Source organism: Caretta caretta, chromosome 1, assembly GCF_965140235.1.
Source record: "Caretta caretta isolate rCarCar2 chromosome 1, rCarCar1.hap1, whole genome shotgun sequence".
Classification (NCBI taxonomy): domain Eukaryota; kingdom Metazoa; phylum Chordata; order Testudines; family Cheloniidae; genus Caretta; species Caretta caretta.
Genome location: NC_134206.1, coordinates 264,373,016 through 264,397,915, shown reverse-complemented (window position 1 = coordinate 264,397,915; position 24,900 = coordinate 264,373,016). Strand labels below are relative to the sequence as shown.

At 43.9% G+C, this 24,900-nt stretch overlaps 1 protein-coding gene across 4 annotated transcripts in view; it reads left to right on the top strand.

The window, feature by feature from the left end:
• ATF7IP (activating transcription factor 7 interacting protein) overlaps positions 1-17,719 on the top strand; it is a 166,667-nt gene extending 148,948 nt beyond the window's left edge. For 2 of the 4 annotated variants that reach the window (XM_048835341.2, XM_048835340.2), the window contains exons 13-14: positions 10,621-10,733; positions 12,100-17,719. In XM_048835341.2, the coding sequence (XP_048691298.2) occupies positions 10,621-10,733; positions 12,100-12,516 (530 nt within the window). In that variant the 3' untranslated portion in view covers positions 12,517-17,719. Of the gene's footprint in view, positions 1-6,017; positions 6,055-10,620; positions 10,734-12,099 lie in introns of all 4 variants that reach the window. The other 2 variants (XM_048835344.2, XM_048835346.2) reach the window with 2 other exon arrangements.
• The last annotated feature ends 7,181 nt before the right edge of the window (positions 17,720-24,900 follow it).

Genomic DNA, 24,900 nt, shown 5'->3' with positions numbered 1-24,900 from the left:
ATACAGGAAGGATGGGCTCCACCAAAACCAAAATGGAACCAGATTGCTGGCACTTACAATTAAAAAGGTTGTAGGGCAGTTTTTAAACTAAGGGCTGGGAAAGCACACAGGTGCGAAGAGCACATGGTTCGGACAGAGACATCCCTTAGGGGAGGATCTGTTAATGGAGATTCTCTATGTCCTAGTAAGGATGAGAGGATGGAAGATGATAAAATACAAATAGGATCTGATGAGAAACAGTCAAATGAAAAAGAATCCCATTCAATTACATCATGTAATGGTAGACATCTAAAAAGTGACAAGTTTTTAAAGTGCTTATGTACAAATGCTAGAAGTCTAAATAATAAGATAGGTGAACTAGAGTACCTCATATTAAATGAGGATATTGATATAATAGGCATCACAGAAACTTGATGAAATGAGGATAATCAATGGAACACAGTAATACCAGGGTACAAAATATATTGTAATGACAGAGCAGGTCGTGCTGGTGGGGAAGTGGCATTATATGTGAAAGAGCATAGAATCAAATGAAGTAAAAATCTTAAATGAACTAAACTGTACCATAGAATCTCTGTGGATAGTGATTCCATGCTTTAATAATAAGAATATAGTAGTAGGGATATATTAACGACCACCTGACCAGGATGGTGGTAGTGACTGTAAAATGCTCAGGGAAATTAGAGAGGCTATAAAAATAAAAACTCAATAATAATGGGAGATTTCAACTATCCCCATATTGACTGCGTACATGTCACCTCAGGACGGCATACCGAGATAAAGTTTCTTGGCACCTTAAATGACTGCTTCTTGGAGCAGCTAGTCCTAGAACCCACCAGAGCATAGGCAATTCTTGATTTAGTCCTAAGTGGAGCACAGAATCTGGTCTAAGAGATGAATATAGCTAGACCTCTTGGTAATAGTGACCATAATATAATTAAATTTAACATCCGTATGGGGGGGAAAACACCACAGCAGCGCAACACTATAGCATTTAATTTCAGAAGGGGGAACCACACAAAAAGGAGGAACTTAAATAGAAATTAAAAGGTACAGCACCAAAAGTGAAATCCCTGCAAGCTGCATGGAAACTTTTAGAAGACAATGTAATAGTGGCTTAACTTAAATTAAAAAACATAGTAAAGGAACCAAAAACGTGCCACTGTGGCTAAACAACAAAATAAAAGAAGCAGTGAGAGACAAAAAGGCATCCTTTAGAAACTGGAAGTTAAATCCTAGTGAGGAAAATAGAAAGGAGCATAAACTCTGGCAAATGAAGTGTAAAAATATAATTTGGAATCTACTAGAATTCTTTGAGGGGGTCAACAAGCATGTGGACAAGGAGGATCCAGTGGATATAGTGTACTTAAATTTTCAGAAAGCTTTTGACAAAGTCCCTCACCAAAGGCTTTTAAGTGTAAAGTAAGTTGTCATGGGATAAGAGGGAAGGTCATCTGGATTGGTAACTGATTAAAAGATAGGAAACAGAGGGTAGGAATAAATGGTCAGTTTTCAGAATGGAGAGAGGTAAATAGTGGTGTCCCCCAGGGATCTGTACTTGGACCAGACCTATTTAACATATTCATAAATGATCTGGAAAAAGGGGTAAACAGTGAGGTGGCAAAATTTGTAGATGATCCAAAACTACTCAAGATAGTGAAGTCCCAAGCAGACTGCGAAGAGCTACAAAGGATCTCACAAAACTGGGTGACAGGGCAACAAAATGGCAGCTGAAATTCAGTGTTGATAAATGCAAAATAATGCGCACTGGAAAACATAATCCCAACTATCCATATAAAATGATGGGGTCTAAATTAGCTGTTACTACTCAAGAAAGAATGTGGTGTTTTCCCCCCCATACGGATGTTAAATTGGAGTCCTCGTGGATAGTTCTCTGAAAACATCCACTCAGTGTGCAGCAGCCGTCAAAAAAGCGAACAGAATGTTGGGAATTATTTAAAAAGAGAGAGATAATAAATCAGAAAATATCATATTGCCTCAATATAAATCCATTGTATGTCCACATCTTGAATACTGCGTGCAGATATGGTCGCCCCATCTCAAAAAAGATATATTGGAATTAGAAAAGGTTCAGAAAAGGGTAACCAAAAATGATTAGGGGTCTGGAACAACTTCGTTATGAGGAGAGATTAATAAGACAGTGATTTTTAAGCTTGGAAAGAGACAACTAAGGGGGGATATGATAGAGGTCTATAAAATCATGACTGGTGTGGAGAAAGTAAATAAGGAAGTGTTATTTACTTGTCATAACACAAGAACAGGGGGCCACCAAATGAAATTAATAGGTAGCAGGTTTAAAACAAACAAAAGGAAGTATTTTTCACACAACGTACAGTCAACCTGTGGAACTCCTTGCCAGAGGATGTTGTGAAGGCCCAGATGCTCCCATTCAGACTTTCCTCAGCCCTGAGATTATTTTTGATGGTTCTGGCAGTGGTTGCTGCCTGTCTTCATCAGAAGGCAATAATAGTTTTTTCCATACCTCTACAGTTGGCTGATCAAGGGCCAGTCTTACAGCAAGGTTCTTTCCACCATACAGACAGCCTTGTCACTGTTCCTCGGGCTAGGTATCCAGACATTGATCCCTGTACATAGACTAGAATTCATAGGGGCATTCTTAGACATGGTAACAGCCAGAGCCTGCCTTCCTACAGACAGTTTCTCAATTCTGTCAAACCTTATCACAGGGATTCAAATAAGCCTGCAGATTTCAGCAAGAAATTGTCTCCAACTTTTGGGACATATGGCAGCTTGTTCCTTTGTAATACATTATACAAGGTTACACCTTTGCTGTTTCCAGGGGTGGTTCAGAATGTTTACTCGGCAAATAAACACAGTCTAGACAGACCAATATCAGACCTTTATCAAGTAGACGCCCTCTATTGGTGGAGGACCCTCACAGTGTCTGTGCAGATATCCGCTTTATCCAACCATCTGCAACTGTCACCATAACAACAAATACATTTTGTTGGCCTGGGGAGCACATCTTAGTGCCAGATACCATTCTGGGGCATGTACCTTAGAAGCTTGTTTGCACATTAACTTTCCACAGCTGAGGGCACTCAGGAGTCCCTGTCTTCACTTTCTCCCATTAATCAGAAACAAATCTATCACACAATATAGCTTGCGTGGTTTACGTTAATCGAATAAGGGGAACGAGATCCCCTTCTCTTTGTGATGAAGCAATAAAGCTATGGCACTGATGTAAAGCCAATCACATTATCATTTCAGCAGTGAAACATCCAAGCATATAAAACACCATGCCCAACGTATTCAGCAGATGCTTCTCCCAAGATTGAGTGGGAGTTGGACTCTCAATCACATATTTCTGACCTGGGAGTTTCCAGAAGTGAATCTTTTCACCACCATCACCAACAAGAAGAGAAGACAGTTTTGTGTGAGGGGGGGTTGAGCCTTCACTTTCCTCATTCCCTGGAAAAAGGGACTTCTGTATGCATTTCCCTGACATCTCTAATACTAAATAGTGAACAAGATCAAACAAAACAAAGCCAAGGTCATACTAATAGTTCTAACACAGCCACAGCAGGCCTGGTATCCTTACCTGGTTCACCTGGCCATTTGTCAGGCAATGAGCCTTCCATCCATTCCTCATCTCTTCTCTCAAGATGCTGATTGGACTCCGTGTCCCAGTCTGGGAATTCTTCACCTCAAGGCTTGGCTCCTTGATGGTTTGCAGGAATAGAGACTTCCTGTACTGTGGAGGAACAACAGAAGTTTCTGAACAGTAGGAAGGAATCCACACAAGGTATTACCTTCCAAAGGGGAAGAGATTCAACCACTGGTATAACCAGTGGTGTCTTCCATCCATTCATTCTTCCCTCTTGGCTATGCTGGACTACCTTCCGAAACTGAAAAAGACAGGATTATGTGTGAGTTCTAACAGAGTCCACTTGGTGACAATAACAACCTTTCATTCTCCAGTTGAGGGTTTCTCAGTGTTTGCTCATCCCTCAATAGTGAGGTTTATCAGGGGCTGAGAAACCTTTTTGCTAAGGTTAAAGAGCCTGCTCCTCTTTGGGATCTGAACTCAGTACTCATATGTCTTTTGAGACCTTCCTTTGAGCTGATGGTTACCTGTTCCCTAATTAACCTATCCATGAAGACTGCCTTTTTGGTGGCTATTGCCCAAAGGGTTGAAGAAATGGGGGATATTGAACACCCCCATTTACAATTTGTTTTAAGGACAAGGTTTTATTATGTCCATATTCTAAATTCGTACCGAAGGTGTCATCTGAGTTACATACCAAGTTATCCATCTCCCAGTTTTTTCCCTAAACAACATCAGTCCAGGGAGGATACTGCTTACAAACCTTGGACGTTAGCAGGGCATTAGCCTTATATCAGGACATAATCAAACCAGTTGTCCAGACTGTTTTTATCAATTGCTGATAGGTCTGCAATTCCAAAGGGTCCACAATTTCCACCCAGAAGCTCTCCAGGTGGATTTCTGGCTCTATTATGTCTTGCTATAAATCTGCCAATACACAGCCTTCTTCTTTGATGTTAGCCCATTCCATGAGATGTCTCCCTCTCTGTGGCGTGACTTAGACATGTTCCTGTTATGGAGATTTGCAAGGTTGCAACTGGGACTTCCATACATACCTTTTCCAAACATTATGCAGTGGTCTAGGCTTCTAGGTTAAATGTTTCCGTTAGGTATGCACTCCTGTCTTCAGTCTTGCACACAGCTCTAAAGCTTCCCGCTCCAGCTGAGGGTACTGCTCAATAGTCACCTGAAGTGGAGGACCCAGAGGGACACTATTCAGGATGGAGAGGTTACTCACCTTGTGCAGTAATTGGAGTTCTTCAAGATGTGTGAAGGGTGATCCTCTGCCCAACCTCCTCCCCTCTGTTTCAGAGTTTCCTCTGTGGGACTTCGCAGCGGAGAAAGAATCGAGGGTGATTTGCTTGCATGGCCCTGTGTAGCCTTGGTGTGGGGCAAAAGGATGTGCAGGGTGCATGCCCTCGCCAAACAGGCACAGCTCCAAAACTCTCTGATCAAAGCACATGGGGTGCACAAGCTTCTGAAGTGGAGCACCCATTGTTATACCAATAAAATAAAAACCAGCAGGATCTTATTAAAGAGGAAAAGGCAAAATACCACATTTATTGTGAATACAGAAAGAATCATAGTAAGCAGTTAGTTATAGCTATAACATTCCATTCAGTCTCATATTTATTCACACATTCATTATACAGACACACACACACAGGTTCTGCACGGTTGTTATCATAGTTACCAGCCTTAGAGTTGCTCATGCCAAGCCACTGGCCAGGTGGCTTGGACATGAGGAGGGAGCAGGGCCTTGTCAGATGCTCATCTGATGCTCCTGGAAGTTGGGTTGCAGAATCAGACCCCAAAGTTCTCACTTTCTAGAGTCCATTTTTATAGGAATTTCTTCCTATGCCAGTCTATGGGAATTGCTTCATCATGCTGTTGCTGAATCAATCAGCAGATAGCACATTCCTGACGGCTCCGTGCTGCTAGATGTTATCTTGTTCTTTGGTTCTCCCATTCTTGAGGCTGTTGGGTGGATTCCAGTCTGCCCTCCTGGGGTCCTCTGGTTATTTCCACATGACGCCTTCTTCAGCCGATGGACACTGTATTCTTAGGCTGGCACCTCCCTGATCATTCAGTTATTATCCACACCAAGCATCCATCCACAAACATCCTCTATCTCTATTTTAATCATAATTGTTAATACAACAAAAGGGCGGGGAGTCTCTGGGTGCTGTTTCTGTTGTTACAGAGTATTGCTTTGAGTCTCTCTCTGTGTGAATTGCTTTGAGAACAGACTGTCTTAGAATGTACTAACGCAATTAGCAGCTTGCAAGTTTCACACATAGAGGGAGAGAAACAGTACCAAAAACCAAGAGACCTCTTAATTAGTAATACCCTGGAATTTAAACTATGGGGAATCAAACTCATTTGTGATTTTAATACAGAACTTCTTTAATATGATCCAACACCATAGGGTCACACATCTCGAAGAACTCCAGTTACTGCACAAGGTGAGTAACCTTTCCTTCAAGGTGCTAACTCTGGCCTTGCTAATTCCAACCTTAGATCCACATGACTAGTATTCAGCTCTCAACCTCCAGGACACTTATTTTCAGATAGTTATTAATCCTGTCCACAGAAAATACCTTGGGTTTCAGGTGTGCAATTTATGCTACCAGTACAGAGGGTTAGCATTTAAGTCTATTGATAGTGCCAAAGGTATTCACAAAATGCCGTCTGTAGTGGCAGCTTATCTCAGAAGACAAGGAATCCAGGGTTGTCTGTACTTAGATGATGAGTTCACTTACAGAAAGCTTCCAAGCCATAGTCAATCTGACAAATCAACTTCAAGTTCATCTGAAGACATTTGTAAGAACTTGTCTCAGGCTTCTAGAGCACATAGATTCCTGCGTGTATGTCTATATGTAGACTTGAGCTGTTTCATATAGCAAAGGTGAAGTCTGTATATCAGTGAGGCATGCTCACTTTGATATGAAAAGCCACATGCCCCCAGAAATCCTGTCATCATTAAACAGGTGGAAAGACCCTCTAAAAATGTGCAAGGGAGAACCTGTCTCTCCATCATCCCCATCAAAGACACTGACAGACGCCTTCACACCAGAATGGAGTGCCCACTTAGACAGGGCATGTGGATTTCTCAAGCCTAGCTTCACGTAAATGTTTTGGAGCCGAGGGCCATTTGTTGGTTGTGCACGGTTTCCCTCCCAGTTCTGAGTTAGATCATGATGGGAAACACCACAGGCATATATAGACAAACAAAGAGGAGCAAGATCTACACCTCTGCCAGGAAGCTGTACGCCCATGGAACTACTGTGTCCATCACACAACTACTCCGACAGTAGTACACTTACCAGCTTTGCAGAATGTGATGGTGAATCACTTCAGCAGACAGCTTACAAATGACCGTGGGTGGTCAGTAAAGAATACTACTGTCCAAGACTTATTTCTCAGGTGGGATCATCCGACCATAGAACTTGTTGCCTAGAGAAAAACAAGAAATGTCAAAAGCTCTTTTCCAGAGGATAGCACAGTTGGGTATCTCTGTCCAATACGTTTCTGATTTTCTAGTCCCCGGCCAAATGTACACTTATTCTCCAATTCCACTGATCCCGAGAGTACTCGTGTAGCTCAGGCAGAATTCAGCCAAGGTGATCATGGTAGCTCCAGCATGGCTGGGGCTGTTCTGGTTCTCAGACTAGAAGAATCCTCCAGCATATGATTGCCTTTTCAGCCAGATGTGATTCATAGATACGCAGGTCAGAAGGGACCATTATGATCATCTAGTCTGACCTCCTGCACAACACAGGCCACAGAATCTGACCCACCCACTCTTGCAAAAAGCCTCACCTATGTCTGAGTTATATATCTCAGAGACTGACAGATTCTCCATCCAGATTTACATTCCCTATACCTCACAACATGGATGCTGCCTGGTTAACAGCACTAGAGAGGACTTGCTCAGATGAAGTACAGAACATTCTCATCCCCACTAGAAAGGACTCCACTAGGCTTGCTTACTCTACCAAGTGGAATGTTCTCTATTTAGGAGCAGCACCACCAGTTACCTCAATTTCAAACTCAGCTACAGATATACTTGATTGCCTGCAATCAGTCAAAAACTCTGGGCTATCTGTGAGCTCCCTGAAAGTCATTTCAGCTTTTTACTCTTCAGTTCAGGCGTATTTCACATTTTCACACTCTACAGTAGTTAGGTCCTTGAAAGGCCTTGTCAAGCTGTTCTGCAGTGACTCAAGAGCATGAGTACCAACCTCAGGGCAGACTGTTAGGAACCAGTTCACAAATCCCAAATTGGCTATGCATTCTTTACTTAGATTTCACCAACCAATTATCAGATGTAAACTCCTCAGGTACACTGTAACAGCCTAATCATGGAGTCACAGACAGTTCCCTTGGGTACTCCAATTTATATTGTCATCTAAGCAAGCCTACCTTTGTGGTAGATGGTCTCTTACACCACAAATCACAACAATATTCATGTTACTTCCAGACACAAAGGACCAGTCACTTACCCCAGGTCAGTTGCACCTTAAATCTCACACCAAAGACACATGTAGCGAATCCTATAATAAACTATATACAGATTTATTATTAGTAAAAGGAAATAAGAGTAATTTACAAGATTAAACCAGATAAACATACATACACAAATGAGTTACAATCTTAAGCGTCAAAAGATAATAGAAGCTTCTAAAATAAGCAAGCTGTGTATGTCCTTTAGGGCTAAGCAGCTGGGGATCCCGTGCTTATGCCTATAAACCTTGCCCCCAGAATCCAATCACCACCGAGATACAGTTCCTCCTTGTTAGGGGTTTTTATTCCCTTCCCACTGTCTGCTCTAAGCTGCAAACTCAGCTAATGGGAGGAGTTCACTTGTTAGACTTATCTTCTTGGTAGGGTGAGAGTAGACAACAAAGCCTTTTGTCCTCTTTAATGTTCCACTCTACTCCACTGGTGTCGATGGGTCTTCCTTGTTGGGCGGGACATAACATCTTCCGTCGGAGATGAGCATTTCACATTAGTTAACGTCTCTCTCCTGTCTGGTGTTTTACACAGTTACAAAGGCTTACCATACAAATGCTTAAATATTACCATACAATATGGGATACAGAAATGAGATTAGTGCATGCATCAACTCACAAGCATTCAATAAATCTAAATACTACACACATTCTTAGAATTCTAATACCTATTTTAAGAATACTAACACAAAAGTGAGCCAGACTGATTCCAGCTATGTATTTGTCAATATTCAGTTGAGGTATGGGGATCTTGGCATGAGTTAGCACCTGGTTTGCCAGCATCTCCGGTGTTATGAGAGTATATCTCCAGTCAGAGAATCTCCCCCTCCATGTTATCTCAACATTGTACTGATGGGTTTAATGGATCCATAATTGAGCTACGTGTTCCCTGCTCCAGGTTTACATTAAAACAGCCTTTTTAGTAGAAATAACATCTGGCAGAAACATAGGAGAAATACAAGCTCTAATGGCAGGACCTCTATTCACTGTTTCTCTGAGGCATAGAGTAACCTTGAGACCTCCCCCCAAGTTGTTGCTGAAGGTAGTCTCTGATTTCTATCTCAACCAAGTAATATGCCTACTTATTTTCTTTCCAAAGTCACATTCCAATCAAGGGAAACTAAACTTTACACCCCAGGGTGCCTTCTTTCTTTCTGAATAGAACTAAGCCATTTACGGTATTCCCTGAGATTATTTGTAGTTTATGTGGCTAGGGTGAAAGGTCAAATTGTATCAACATGTCTGATTGTATTTCCATATATGTTGCGTTGGGCTATGAAATAGCAAACTTAGATCCACCACTGAGAGTGAGAGCTCCCTCAACGAGAGAAGTTCAAGTAGCTACTGAAGATTCTTTAAGAAATGTTCCAGTACTAGAGATATAGGGCAGTTACGTGGGGTCAGTGCATACATTTACCCAGCATTGGTCTGTTGTAGACACATCAAGATCTGATGCTCGTTTTGGTACGGCGGTTTAACAATTGTTCAGGTAGATTCCTGGCACCCGCCTCCTGTGATCTAGGTCACTACTGGTGAGTCACCAACAGTGGACTATAGATAGAAGAAAATGTCACTGACCTCACAGTAACTGTGGTTCTTCAAGGTGTGTTGTCTACATATATGTATTCCCTGACCTGCCCTCCTTCGCTGCTGTTGTGGAGTACCTGGATTCTGTATTGGTGAGGAACTGAGAGGTGAATGAGGACACACCACCCATTGTGTCTTTGGCTGGAGGCACAAGGCAGCCCCCAATAGATAGTTCTGGCCAAAAGAATCTGCACTTGAGTGTATGGGGTGCATGCGCATCAAGAGTGGAATATACAGGGGCAACACACCTTGAACCACAGTTACTGTAAGGTAAGTAACAGTCCCTTGGTAATTATCAAAAGTCCAAGGCACTACCTGTAAGGTCATCTAGTCCATCCCTAGTCAGGGTTCTCTATAGTGCCTCATTTAATGCCAGTTCATGTGGATAAGTGTTCATAAAAACCATTCATGGCCTTCTGTGGATAAACACTTCTCAAATGGGATGAAACCCAGTTCTCTTTGCCATCCACAGTGCAGCTTTTTGGCACTGGTACATTGGGTAAACATTGCTTTGCTGCAGTGGGTTTCTGCTTTTTTTCCCCTCCTTGGGCCCCAGATTAGTCTGCTTTTTCTCTCATGATCTCTGTGGTCTAGAATCTTTTGCATCACTTCTTGTGGTGCTACTAAGGATTCTTGCCTCCTGGGATGGACATTCAAGCATTGCTCTTCTGCCCCCTCCCAACATGCGCATCTGCCTTACTCTCGCTCCCTGATGGTTGCGGGAGAGAAGCAGCTCTGTTTGTGTCTCCTTCCCCTTTTAGGGCCCATCCCATCTAGCCTTTTTCCAGCTGTCTGAGGAGGAGTTTCATAAAAAATACTTACTTAGCTTTCATAAAGGGTCAGTCCTCTGGCATTCTGATTGGCTGGCCCAAGGTATTGACTACTCAGGGTCCTGATTGCATCTCTTCTCTCCCCCTGGTGTCTTTGTAGGTTTGACCATGCGAATGCCTCAGACAACTGCGTATGTTGTGAACAACGGGCTAACCCTTGGATCTGGAGGCCCTCAACTCACAGTGCATCACCGGCCACCACAAGTGCATGCTGTAAGTACAGTTATCCATTGCTTCAAAGTGCCACCACATTTGTGTCTCTGTTCACAGGTTTGTCTCAACATAGATGGTTTTCAAAGTATTTCATAGTGTGGACCACATGTTAGTCGAGGCCTTGTGGGCTCCTCCCATCTCATTCACAAAGCTGCCACAACTAGAGCAATTGCTTACATGGAAAAGAAATCCTAGGATTTCCTGTGATTTAGCAGCATGAAATGAGGAGAGTTAGACCCACGTGACCTGCCAGCTCACCATCAGCAAGTGCGCCACAAAGCCCCAGTGGCCTACATAGCAGTTTGAGAATTGCTGCACTTTAATACTAGATGTGTGCCAGGGCCCTCCTGGGATCAGGGTGTGCTGAGAAAAAGTGCTCGGTCAAAGAGCTCAAGTCTTCAAGGGATTAAGGATTACGGCCTGTGATCTCAGCTGCAAACAGGGATAGCTACAACGGAAATCATGGACAGTTTCTCAAAATAATAAACATTCCTCTGCACTGTTCTACCTGCGAGTCATTTCTTGTGCCAGAGATTATCATGGGGGGATGAGAAGGCTCTGGCTCCTGCAGTTTCTCAGCACAATTATTCGCGGTGTTTGTGTCTCGGTGCAGGATGCTAAGTGAGGATTGTTCTTATCTTAGGGTTACGCTGTTGGTGGTGGTTGTAAAGGGACACAATGTGATCCGCTCCTTACTCAGGGTTGTGCTGAAAATAACGGTCAACAGCAGGTTTTGGTTTTCCATTTTTTGTAATGCTGAATTTAACCCCTTCTGAGTGATTTGTCTTTTCCATTGTAGCTGACACTGGGTCAAATTGACTGCTTGGGATAAGTTGGGGGCAGCTCCATTAAAATCAATGGAACTGTGTCAGTTTGCACCAGCAGAGAGCCTGGGTCACTGGGTTTATTTTTTATCATTCTATTTTTTAGTAGAGTTGGAATCAAAAATGTCTTGATTACTGTCTTGTTAGATATCAGCATCAACTCTGTCCATGGAGTTCTGGGAATAGGAGCTGTTGGGAACTCGAGTTGCCTTGAGTGAGACCATTAAACTCACCCATCGTACCCCGGGGAGAAAGTCACTGGTTTGAATTTCAAATACAGCTCCATTGGTAAGAGAGGGCCTTGTGTTCAGATCCTCCCAGGCCTTACCTGCCTTGAAACACGAGACTTTCAAGCTCTTCTGTTTGATAATTATTAGCTGATCTGGTGCCTGATGAAGTCAATAGGTGCCTTTCGATTGACTTCAGTTAGTGTGTTGGGTCAGGCCTTCAGAATTCATCCATGTTGGAAACAGTGATGTGTGCATCCTTCTGCCCTCATTACAGACTGTGACCTTTTCTCTTATCCCTTGTATGTCCCTTAGGAGCCGCCACGTCCTGTGCACCCAGCACCACTGCCAGAGGCCCCACAACCACCACGCCTGCCCCCTGAAGCTGCCAGCACCTCCCTGCCTCAGAAGCCACAGCTGAAGCTGGCACGAGTGCAGAGCCAGAATGGTATTGTGCTGTCATGGAGCGTCATGGAAGTGGACCGGAGCTGTGCCAGTGTGGACAGTTACCATCTGTATGCCTACCATGAGGACCCGAGTGCCACCATGCCTTCCCAGTGGAAGAAGATTGGGGAGGTAAAGGCCCTCCCGTTGCCTATGGCATGCACTCTCACACAGTTTGTATCTGGCAGCAAATATTACTTTGCAGTTCGGGCTAAGGATATTTATGGACGCTTTGGACCTTTCTGTGACCCCCAGTCCACAGATGTGATCTCTTCCCAGAGCAGTTAAACCAGAGACCTTTGGAGCCATTAAAACTTTCCCACTATCAAGAGTGACTCCAGTTTGGGATTTTAATCCCATACACAAAATTCACTGTTCAGTTCACTCTCTTTAGGATTATGTTGGACAGCCCTGTGTGATACACTACATCTATTGAGAACCCAAAGCAAAATTTAATTCTCAGCCTGCAGCAAGAGACCTTATTTTTCTGGACAGCTCAAGCCTTGGGAATTTGAAATCTAAATGTTCCTCTTCCCCCATGGCTGCTCCTTTCAGAGATACCTACCCTTTATCCAAGGGGATTCTGGACAACTGGGATTCTGCTTCAGACTGGGAACAAGATCATAAATTGCACAGTTTGCCCGAAGCAAACACAACACGTCTGTGACGTGCTGAACAGTTAAAATGGCGCTAACACGAGGACAGAAACAGACTCACTTGCTCCCTACAACTCAGTAAGAAGGTTGTGAGGGGAAAGGATTCTGGGTCTGATTTCTTTTGAACTGGAAGACTGAGTAGTTTGGTTTCATCTTACAAACACATCCACTCTCCAGAGGGAAAGAAATCTTGAGTCTGTCCAATGCAGGAGGGGTGTGTGTATAAATCTGGAGGTGGTGCAAGAAAACCCCCACTACTCTCCACTCCACACCTCCCGGTTAGAATCTGGGAGTATTATCAAATCAGGTCTGAAACTGGTTTGTAGAGACTTCATTCACATTTTCTCTTTGTAGCTCAGATAATTCTCTGCCCCCTTCTCATACTTCCAGCCCTGTTTTTTTAAATTTATTTTGTGCCTTAAAGAGTAATTTCAGAAATAAATGTAGCCAGATCTCTATTGTGTTGGTTAGGTGTGCTATTTTTTTTCTTCCCCTTTCTAGCCTCCTGTTGCTGCTGCTCCTCTTCCTGGCCCCCCTACAATTGCTCTCTTCTGACAGACCCCAGAAAGTGTAGCATTGGCATCTCTGGGTTCATTTGCACCTGTGATATCATTCAATGCAACAGACGGTTCTTGAGTGGCTGGTTTAATCCCATGAAGATGGTTAGTAGGTTATACAGACAGTATTCTGCATCAGCACCCTTCCCTATTCTCCTGGGAAGGCGGCATGCTAGATTGGCCAAAGGAAATCTGTGTGGCACTGAAAGTCTTCCATTTCATCCCACATGCTTTGGATGCTGTATTAATACAAAAAGGTATCAAGATAATGTTGGTTCCCCATTCCCATCTCTTCTCCCAGCCCCTAGTCTGTCTCCACTGGATAAACAACCAAATCCAGAACACAGTTTTGGAAAACTTATTTCACCCATTGGCCCAAAAGTTGTAGAGCAATTGCAAACTTCAATAGGGCCTTTCATGATGCTTATGAATTGAGCCAAAAGGAAAGCTGCTTTTCCACCAGGCATTTGTTATGGCCTGATTTGAACAGAACCACAGATCTACACACACATGTGGCAGGTAAGATTCTACCTTGCCATCTTTTGGAAGAATAGAGCTGGTTTGTCTTCTTTCCTGCCCAGCAGAGTCAAACAACTTCCTGGGCAGGGAAAGGAGCCATCCTTTACCCATTTCACTGCCTTGCCCCAGCCACAGTAGAAGCTTTTTTGCTCTCGTCTCTTGAAACTACTGGATTTTAAACTATGAGGTTGGAAATGAAAAAGTCTAAATGCCAGAACATGTTGATAAAATGTGTTGTAGGAGTATGGCTTCTTTATTTTGTTCCTATAAAGAACTTGTGTCAGTAAAATAACGCTGTATTGTAAAGCCCCCTATAGGGGCTCCCGTCCTCTTGTATGTAACATTTATGCTCTTGCATGCCCATCACTCCTTCCTGTTGCTGGGATTTTCATTCCTTTCAGATGAACAAGACGCATTCTCTCCTGTGGAACTTCTGTTTTATCTTTCGTGTTAGCAGCTGTAGTCAGGAATATCACTGATCTCAGTGAATGAAGGTTTAGGAATTCAAGTATCCCAAGAGACGGTTCACACCTGTTGATTTTTTCCACGGTATTTAACTCTCCACTGAATAAAAGCCACCTTCATTTCCCCGGTGCGAATAATAATGATTTGACATTTCCTTGATTTTAACCACTGTCCTGTCTGCCACCTTCAAGGATAAGACCTGCTTAATTGTATGTTTTAGGCTGTTTATATAAAGTTGGATCTTAATGCGGCTAACTGTCTTTTTACAGTGACCATCTTAGGACATATTTAGTTCTCCTTGGACTACTTTTAATAAGCTGTCTGGAGCAGTACCAAAGGAAGATGGAGGACATTTCAGTGCAAAGAGAGATTGTAGTTTAAAAGGGGGCAGGAGGGGACCCACACCCTAGGATGGATGTTGCTTGTTTAACATCCTCTCCATTGTGACTCCAGTCCACACCATTCACATGTGAGCATGTCTGTAGTATGTGTTTTTCCCTCATTCAGTTCTTGACCGTTATTGGCCCTGTCTTGCTGGAGAGAGGTCCCCTTGGCTGACTTTCCATTCCTTTCATCTGATGGAAATGGTGGTTATCAGGAATGTCCTACCATTGTGGTCGTTGGAGATTTTGTGCAACCTGTCTTTAGCTGGACTGTGTGTTTAAACAAAGGAAGACGGAAATGCAGTCAAGAATAATTCTTTAAATCTCAAGCTGATTTCGTGGCCCTGAAGGGAAGCAGCAGAACTGGGTGAACTGGCTTTATTTACAAAATAGTAAGATGTGGTTCTACTCTGAAAAGTGACTGCAATAAGTGACCTGCTCAGCAGATCTGCTCCCAGTCTGTGGTGGTCTTTGATGTGTTTTAGCCATATGGGCGACTAAAAAGTTTCCGCTTATTCTGTGGAGTCAACACAACTGTGGGAGAATGATTCTGCTTTGCCCAAAGAGATAATTGCAACTGCTGAATCTTTAGTTGATGGTGACAATGTGTGAATCAGCAGGAACATAGTTTGACTTTGATACCTGACTATGTTTGGAGGCTTCCAAGTTAGCTGATCTGGAAATCAGAGACCGTAAATAGGAGTCCCCATTATGCCGTTTTACAGTGTCACTTTCAGAATAGAATTGTTCTCTGCAATGGGCATTATCTCTGTTATGTTAACCAATAGGAGCCGTGCTGAGCTCCTTAGCTGGAAGTCACACTGTGGCCCCCTAGATTACCCTGTTGTGGCTACTTCTGTTTTTTTTGTTTTAGACTTGTTAGCCCATAGAAGCAATAAAACTGTTTTAAAAACTTCAAACTTCTGCTTGTAACAGACATTCTGGAATAACTGGTTATACTGCAAAATACCTTCTTTCAGAGTATTACAAAAAATATTTGTTGGACTGCTTAGTACAGGACTGTAAATGAAGTGCATTTTTAGGATGGAGCTCTCTGTGGAAGTGTTTGTCCCAGTTAGGATTGTTGGAAGCCTCAACACTTGTTTTTAAATGTACTAAAGTATCTAAGTGACATTAAGAGACAAGGCTGTTTTTAATCTCTGTTTTGCACTTTGTCAGAGTTTTCTTCCCCCACCCCATGTTCTCAGTACTATAGTGTGTGGGTGCTCCTTGCTTACAGTTTTTGCTCTTGCCACTGTGTATATAACAATACAAAGATGGAGCGTGTTCTCCAAGTTTTAAGAAATACAGTACTGTATCTTTAGGTCTATTTTTCCCACCTTCATTTCTGACATGTTCTTTTCTTTTATGTAGTTTTTGGGATCTGATTTCCAGGTTATGAGTAGTGTAATTTAATTCAGTTTCTGGTTGGGAGAGGAATTAGATTGGTTTCCTTTCTGTACACAAGTGGAGTGCTGTTGGCAAAATGCTGTTAATGTCCATTGAATTTCCCTCTGCCACAGCCCCACTGATCTGCCTGTCCCCCACTTCATTTCTCAGATTATGTTGAGAAAGCTTTATCAAATTCAGGCAACTAAGCCCTAAAAGGTGTTGATTTGTAACCTGCAGGCACAATATGTGTCTGTGCATCATTGTTCCTGCACCAGCAGCCTGCAGAAATTGCAGGTACAATAGCTGTACAATTCTCTTAATGCCTGGAGTCAAGCATGTGTTAAATATTTTAAGTGCTCTGAGTAGCAATTGATATTAAAACCTGCTACACCAAACTATTTACACCCCCATCCATGTCTAGAGATTATCTAGCACTAGCATTGAGACAGTTGCCCATCCTGACTTGAATTTTTAGCATGGGGTGGGAAGGTGGCAATACCTGTGCTGTCTTCACCTTACACACAAAGGGCCTGATCCTGCATCCTTTGAAAACCGTAGCAAAACCTTCATGGGGAGCAAGATTGGGCCCAATAGTTCTAGAATTGCTAGGCTCCGAGCACAGTATCGTACTGTAACAAACCTGGTCAGTTCTCTTATGCTGTTTGCCTAAAGTGTCTAATGAACCAGAAATCATATTACATGAAAGGACAGACCAAAACTACCTAGTTTTGTTCTGGTTCCCTGAAGAGCAGTGTCCCAGTATTAGAGTACTGCAAACACTGTATACAACTAAGCTGTGATTCTGCCTTCTTACAAACTTTGTAGTATTTTCATTTAGTCGACAACAAAAAAATCTATCCAGATTTTTAAAATAAAGGCTTGATATATTAAATATATATTTTTTTAATTTGACTTTTCTTTTTTGGTAGGGGTGGGCACCAAGTACAAAAGTATTGACAGTTCAGAGGGGTTCAAGCTAGCCTGCGAGTCTAACCAGTCCTGCAACCAAGATCCAATTCAACCAGCTTCTGGTGGGGAGCGTGAAACATAGGAATAGATGGAGAATGCAAATGAATTTTTTTTTTTAATTTTTCATCTTCAGATCTAATCAATCTATTAAAACTGATGTTGTTTCTCATTTTATTGTGCAGCCTGAGCATTCTTTCTTTAAAAAATATTTAAAGAGCTGTCTGGATTTAATGGGTTATATCTGTAAATAAGGTAACTGTGTAGGCATTTGGGGGTCTAGTTTGGCTTTAGTAATTTATCAGCCATTAAAAAACACATACGGACAATATACTTTGTAGGAGACTCACAACATGATTTTTCTTTTGCAGCTGAACATGTAAATAAAGATAATGTAGGACCTATCGAATGCCCAATTTAAACTGGGCAATTGCAAGCTCTCCCCATTTTTTGTATGTACTGTAGATTAGTGTGTGTACAAGTGTTAACTGTCATGGGGTTTTGTCCACAAAGCCTGAAATTTATACTTTGAAATAAACTACTGGGTTTTTAACACTGTGAGTCATCTGTGGTTGGTTCTGCTCATCCCAGGAGAGTTCTGTCCTCAAATGGCAAGGTATGCCTCTTTCCCCACTGAAGATGCTGCTGGCTGGGGGAGAAGGGGAGATCTGTGGTGAGCTCCAAGAATTCAGATTTTTAAACCCTATTACCACCTTCTCCGAATTGTTGGGTAGCGGAGGTTGTGCTCTGAAATTATTCTGGGACCACTAACAGGGTCGTTTTTACTTTCCCTGCCTTCTCAAAAGGTTTGCTCTAGCATCTTTTGCAGTTCCAGGCACCTACAGCACTTCACAAAAGCAAAGAGAACCCGAGTGGAGAACAGGAGCCAGGACACTGACATTTAATACCCCCCCACACACACACACACACCATCACCACCACCACCTTCCCAACACATGTGAATTAGACTCACAAGCTTATTATAAAAAGTAGTTACTACAAGGCACCACCATGGGGAAATGAGCCTTCCCAGTCTGCTACTGAACAGCTGTGGGACCTTGGGCAAGCCATTTACCTTTCAGTTCCCCCAGCTCTAGTTTAAAATAGGAATTATGGACCTGGCTCCCACCTGCAGTGCAAGGATTAATGTTGGATAGAGCGTTTTGAAGATGCACAAACCTAACTGCTAAGTACTGCTATTGTCTCTACAGCAATTGCAGTGAAAGCTGGCTCAAGCCACCAACCAAAGGACCAGCAAAATTTGCAAGCTAAGTATAGACAGTCATTAACTAAAGGCTGAATAAAAGTATTTGAAACCACAAAGGGCTTCTTTAAAAATGGTCATTAAAGATGAGAATCTGCTTGTTCCAGATGGCACAGAGCACAGGTTTTACCATATACTGAAGGGGAGTATGTAGCAGTTGGGGACAGCATGTTACGCTTGAAGCCTAAGCTCCTCAGCTTTCTTCTCCAAGCATAAACGAAGGGATCAGTTCATTCACTGTTGCCTTGCACCTTGTGTTGTCATTTCCCTCGTGCAAAGTGAATGCAAAAGAACCCTGCTGAATGAGCAGCATTTTACATGCATTTTGCACTGGTGTAAATGGAAGGATGAGTTGCAGGCAAGTGTGACTCGGGCTTTAGTTGCAGAATACCCTTTATCACACAGTACCCTGGCCTGGAGGGGTGGTATAATTTCATAAGAGCCCCGGGGGGGAATGTTGTTAGGGCCCAGTTAGTAATAAATAAATTTGTTAGTCTCTAAGGTGCCACAAGTCCTTCTTTTCTTTTTATTAGGGCCCAGTTAAGCACTCAAAGTGTGGTCTGGTCCCAGCACACTGAACAGGGATGGGGCTCAACCTTTATTTCTTAATTTGCAGGGGAAAAGGGAGCAGCTCTGGAGAACGCAGTTTCAATTGGTATTCCCCAAATAAGAAAATGTGTTTTCTCGCTAGCAGTCACTTATTTAAATAATAATTTGTATTACAGCGGCACCTAAAGAACAGGAGAAAGGCATTTTTTTTTACTCCCTTTTCTTGGAAAGACCTTTTAGTCCCCCTTTCAACTATATAAAAGAGAGTACCCTTTTGGCCAAGCCAAAGCCTGGAGAAGTTTGAGGAATTGAAACAGTGGGAACATGGCCAAAACCTCAGTTACAACTGCCACTACCCCGCCAGCTGTAATGCACATTTCTAAAGTCCAATCGACACCTAAAGCATAAATCAACATAGCTATGGTAATCAGGGGGTGTGAAAAATCCACACATCTGAGCACTGTTGCTGTGCCAACCTACCTCTGGGCATAGACGTAGCCAGGTCAACAAAAGAATGCTTCTGTCAACCTACTGAATATTGCTTGGGGAAGTGGCGTTCCCACAGTGACACAAACCATGGCTGCAGGAACACTGCCACCCTTAGCAACCGTAGCTAGGGCCCTTTATTCTGCAAATCTAGCTGCATTTACAGCAGGGGTTAGGTCAGCAAAGCTACAGAGCTCAGGGGGGTGGATTTTTCACCTCTAGCTATGTCAAGCTAAGTTTTATGTGTCGGCCAGGCTGTACTATAGAGATGCTCTAAGGCAGTCGTTCTCAAGCTTTCTTTTTCTTTTCTTTTTTTTTTCATGGACCACTTCAAAATTGCTGAGGGTCTTGGCAGTCAGCTTAATGATCTTTCCAAATGTTGTTTGTACTGCTAGCTAAGTATTGTAAAGCGCTTTGAATAAAAGTGCTATATTTAAAAAAAAAATTGCTTTTGTTCTACAAATAAAAGCGCACACAACTCGTATTTTAATATCAGTAGTCTTACCTTTCTAATGAGATGGATGTGCCCTCTCTCCACCGCTGCAACAGCCCCCAAACTGGGGCTGAGAGGGAGGGGGATCTCTCACGGGCAGCTGCAGCCCTGAAGCTGGGGAAAGTTGCCTCTTTCTCTGGCTACCACAGCCCTGTACATCCCAAATTCCCCCCACCCTCTCTTCTCACACCACTGCCCCCTCTCACTTACCCCCTGTTCCTCCCGAGACCACCACCTCACCTTAAATGTGCATAATCTCCAGAGTCCAGGCACCAAGTTAGTGAAGCCACACCTGTGCGGCTCCACTAATTCAGTGGGTGGCCCTTCATTCTCTCGTGTGCAGCCACCCAGGCATGCACCTTGGAGGGCATTGTCCATGGACCACCTGGATGGAGCTCCCGGTCCACAGTTTGAGGACCTCTGCCCTAAGATACCAATCAGTAACTAAGTGAATCCTAGTTTAAGAGAGGAGAATGGAGCCCTGCCAGGGGAGATGAATATGGTCTGTCTAAATCCACTTCCCATGCTGAGATTTTACTGACCTGCCCTGAAAATCCAGCACCTGAGAGGCTGGCAAAGACCTAGATGCTCTGGGCGTAGTTCAGTGCAGTCTTTACTCCCTGGGCCTACAAAGCTGTTTTTTTCAAAGGACTTGCAGTCTGAAAACTTTGTCCCTTAAACTCTCACCTTTCATTGGGTGTGGTGAATCTGCCATTCTGGAATGGCAGGGAGATGACCACTTTACCTGGGAAGGCTGGTATTAGCTAGAGCAGAGTTCTCAAACTTCATTGCACCATGCCCCTCTTCTGTCCAACAAAATCACTACACGACCGCAGGAGGGGGGACTGAAGCATGAGCCCACCTGAGCCCTGCCACCCTGGGCAGGGGGGGTCAAAGCCCAAGGGCTTCGGCAAGTCTAATGCCAGCCCTAGCAACCCCATTAAAACAGGGTCACAACCCACTTTGGGGTCTTGACCCACAGTGTGAAAACCACTGGGCTAGCCTGTGCTCTTAAGATGTACTGCAGCCAAGAAGTGGAGCAGGTAAAAGAGCTTGCTGAAGAGAGCACAGATGCTGGCAGCAGCACATGAGGCCAAGCTGCACAGGAGCCTGCTGACTCTACAGGGCAGGGGTCTTTAAAGGCTGTGGTAAGAGAACCACAATAGCCTAAAAGTGGTTCCTCAGGCTCTGCATTTGCCAGCAGTGTGAATGTTTATTCACAGAAAACAAACTTCTTAAAAGTGGAGCAGTTTCACACATCGCTGCTCCTGGTGACAGAAGCAGTGACCTGAGTGCTGAGAGCTACAGCCTGGACTGCAGCCGGAGTTAGTCACATCAGCCTCCAGCCCAGCTGCCTCCAAGATGGATGTGCGCCAGCAGGCTCCCATTTGGTGAATCTCTCCCCGTAAGAAATTCAGTGTGTGGGTAGCAGCAGGGAGCAGTACTGTTCCTACTTCAGTTAAGTTGTCTTAGAGGTGATCAACATTTATATAAGTTCTATACGTTTGATGAGGCAAAGACTATTGTGATCAAATGGCACCAGTTGAAAAGTATGTACGTCTGTAAGCAACCACTGGAGAACTTAATAGTAGTTGATTATTTCAAGCGGCTCTTTTCCCTGATGCAGGATTATTGTGATATTTTAAAACTCTGTTATTTCAAACAAGTTAATGCAAATGCTTTACCTTTTGCTATATAAAATCTGCTAAGCCTTCCCATGCTCTGTTGCTATTACTTTACATATGGCATTGACTTATGTACCGGGAAGAGTATAAGGACACTCTAATAGATATTGGAAATTGGTGTTACGAACTGGGAAGTCAATCATGCTCAACTTCATACGTATATAAAAATAATCTGTATCACATTGCAGGAAGTTAGCTCAAACTCTTTGGGGCAAGGACTGAATATTTCTCTTTGGAAAGCACCTGGTTCAAGAGGTGCAATCTAAAGAATGTTTTTGCAGTTTTCTTATCAGGATTCTTTTAAACAGATGCTTCCCCCCTGCCCCCAATTATTTTAATTAAGTTTTAAATAATTGGAAGAAGAGTCGAAAGTAATGTGAAATCAAGTTAGTTTACCGCCAAATGCACCAGTTGTACTAGAGGCCTCAAACTGCTCTGGTTGGCGCACGTGCAGATTTTTAAAAAATCTTTCAACAGGATTGGTTTTATTTTGCAATGAAAGAATGCATCTAGAAGTAAATGAAAAGATGTATCAAAGAGCCAAAGTGACCTGGTACATACAAACAAAGGAGCTGCTGAGACTTAAATGGCAGATTCACAGCTCAAACATGTTAAAGTAGACAGAAGTCTGAATTACTGCTGCTTTCCTAATGGTTAAGAAACAAGGTAACTGAAAGAAGCCGCCTCCTTAAACATTGGTGAACAGAAAAACAACAGGAGATACATCCAGTGGAGACTAGGGGTATGTTTACACTATGAAATTAGGTTGAATTTATAGAAGTCGGTTTTTTAGAAATCGGTTTTATATATTCGAGTGTGTGTGTCCCCACAGAAAATGCTCTAAGTGCATTAACTCGGCGGAGCGCTTCCACAGTACCGAGGCTAGAGTTGACTTCCGGAGCTTTGCACTGTGGGTAGCTATCCCACAGTTCCCGCAGTCTCCGCTGCCCATTGGAATTCTGGGTTGAGATCCCAATGCCTGATGGGGCTAAAACATTGTTGCGGGTGGTTCTGGGTACATATTATCAAGCCCCCGTTCCCTCCCTCCCTCCGTGAAAGCAAGGGCAGACAATCGTTTCGTGCCTTTTTTCCTGAGTTACCTGTGCAGACGCCATACCACGGCAAGCATGGAGCCCGCTCAGGTAACCGTCACCGTATGTCTCCTGGGTGCTGGCAGACGTGGTACTGCATTGCTACACAGCAGCAGCAACCCATTGCCTTGTGGCAGCAGACGGTGCAATAGGACTGGTAGCCATCATCGTCATGTCCGAGGTGCTCCTGGCCACGTCGGCCAGGAGCGCCTGGGCAGACATGGGCGCAGGGACTAAATTTGGAGTGACTTGATTAAGTCATTTTCTTTAGTCCTGCAGTCAGTCCTATTGAACCATCTTCTGCCAGGCAGGCAGGAGATACGGATTGCTAGCAGTCGTATTGTACCATCTTCTGCCAGGCAGGCAGGAGATGAGGATGACTAGCAGTCATATTGTACCATCTTCTGCCAAGCAGCCCTGAGATGTGGATGGCATGCAGTCCTTCTGCACCGTCTGCTGCCAGCCAAAGATGTAAAAGATAGATGGAGTGGATCAAAACAAGAAATAGACCAGATTTGTTTTGTACTCATTTGCTTCCCCCTCTCCCCCGTCTAGGGGACTCACTCCTCTAGGTCACACTGCAGTCACTCACAGGGAAGGTGCAGCGAGGTAAATCTAGCCATGTATCAATCAGAGGCCAGACTAACCTCCTTGTTCCAATAAGAACAATAACTTAGGTGCACCATTTCTTATTGGAACCCTCCGTGAAGTCCTGCCTGAAATACTCCTTGATGTAAAGCCACCCCCTTTGTTGATTTTAGCTCCCTGAAGCCAACCCTGTAACCGTGTCATCAGTCGCCCCTCCCTCCGGCAGACAATCGTTCCGCGCCTTTTTTCTGTGCGGACGCCATACCAAGGCAAGCATGGAGGCCGCTCAGCTCACTTTGGCAATTAGGACCACATTAAACACCACACGCATTATCCAGCAGTATATGCAGCACCAGAACCTGGCAGAGCGATACCGGGCGAGGAGGCGACGTCAGCGCGGTCACGTGAGTGATCAGCACATGGACACAGATTTCTCTCAAAGCATGGGCCCTGCCAATGCATGCATCATGGTGCTAATGGGGCAGGCTCATGCTGTGGAACGCCGATTCTGGGCTCAGGAAACAAGCACAGACTGGTGGGACCGCATAGTGTTGCAGGTCTGGGATGATTCCCAGTGGCTGCGAAACTTTCGCATGCATAAGGGCACTTTCATGGAACTTTGTGACTTGCTTTCCCCTGCCCTGAAGCACATGAATACCAAGATGAGAGTAGCCCTCACAGTTGAGAAGCGAGTGGCTATAGCCCTGTGGAAGCTTGCAACGCCAGACACCTACCGGTCAGTTGGGAATCAATTTGGAGTGGGCAAATCTACTATGGGGGCTGCTGTGATGCAAGTAGCCCACGCAATCAAAGATCTGCTGATATCAAGGGTAGTGACCCTGGGAAATGTGCAGGTCATAGTGGATGGCTTTGCTGCAATGGGATTCCCTAACTCTGGTGGGGCCATAGACGGAACCCATATCCCTATCTTGGCACCGGAGCACCAAGCCGCCGAGTACATAAACCGCAAGGGGTACTTTTCAATAGTGCTGCAAGCTCTGGTGGATCACAAGGGACGTTTCACCAACATCAACGTGGGATGGCCGGGAAAGGTACATGACGCTCGCATCTTCAGGAACTCTGGTCTGTTTCAAAAGCTGCAGGAAGAGACTTTATTCCCAGACCAGAAAATAACTGTTGGGGATGTTGAAATGCCTATAGTTATCCTTGGGGACCCAGCCTACCCCTTAACGCCCTGGCTCATGAAGCCGTACACAGGCAGCCTGGACAGTAGTCAGGAGCTGTTCAACTACAGGCTGAGCAAGTGCAGAATGGTGGTAGAATGTGCATTTGGACGTTTAAAGGCGTGCTGGCGCAGTTTACTGACTCGATAGACCTCAGTGAAACCAATATTCCCACTGTTATTACTGCTTGCTGTGTGCTCCACAATATCTGTGAGAGTAAGGGGGAGACGTTTATGGTGGGGTGGGAGGTTGAGGCAAATCGCCTGGCTGCTGGTTACGCGCAACCAGACACCAGGGCGGTTAGAAGAGCACAGGAGGGCGCGGTGCGCATCAGAGAAGCTTTGAAAACCAGTTTCATGACTGGCCAGGGACAGTGTGAAAGTTCTCTTTGTTT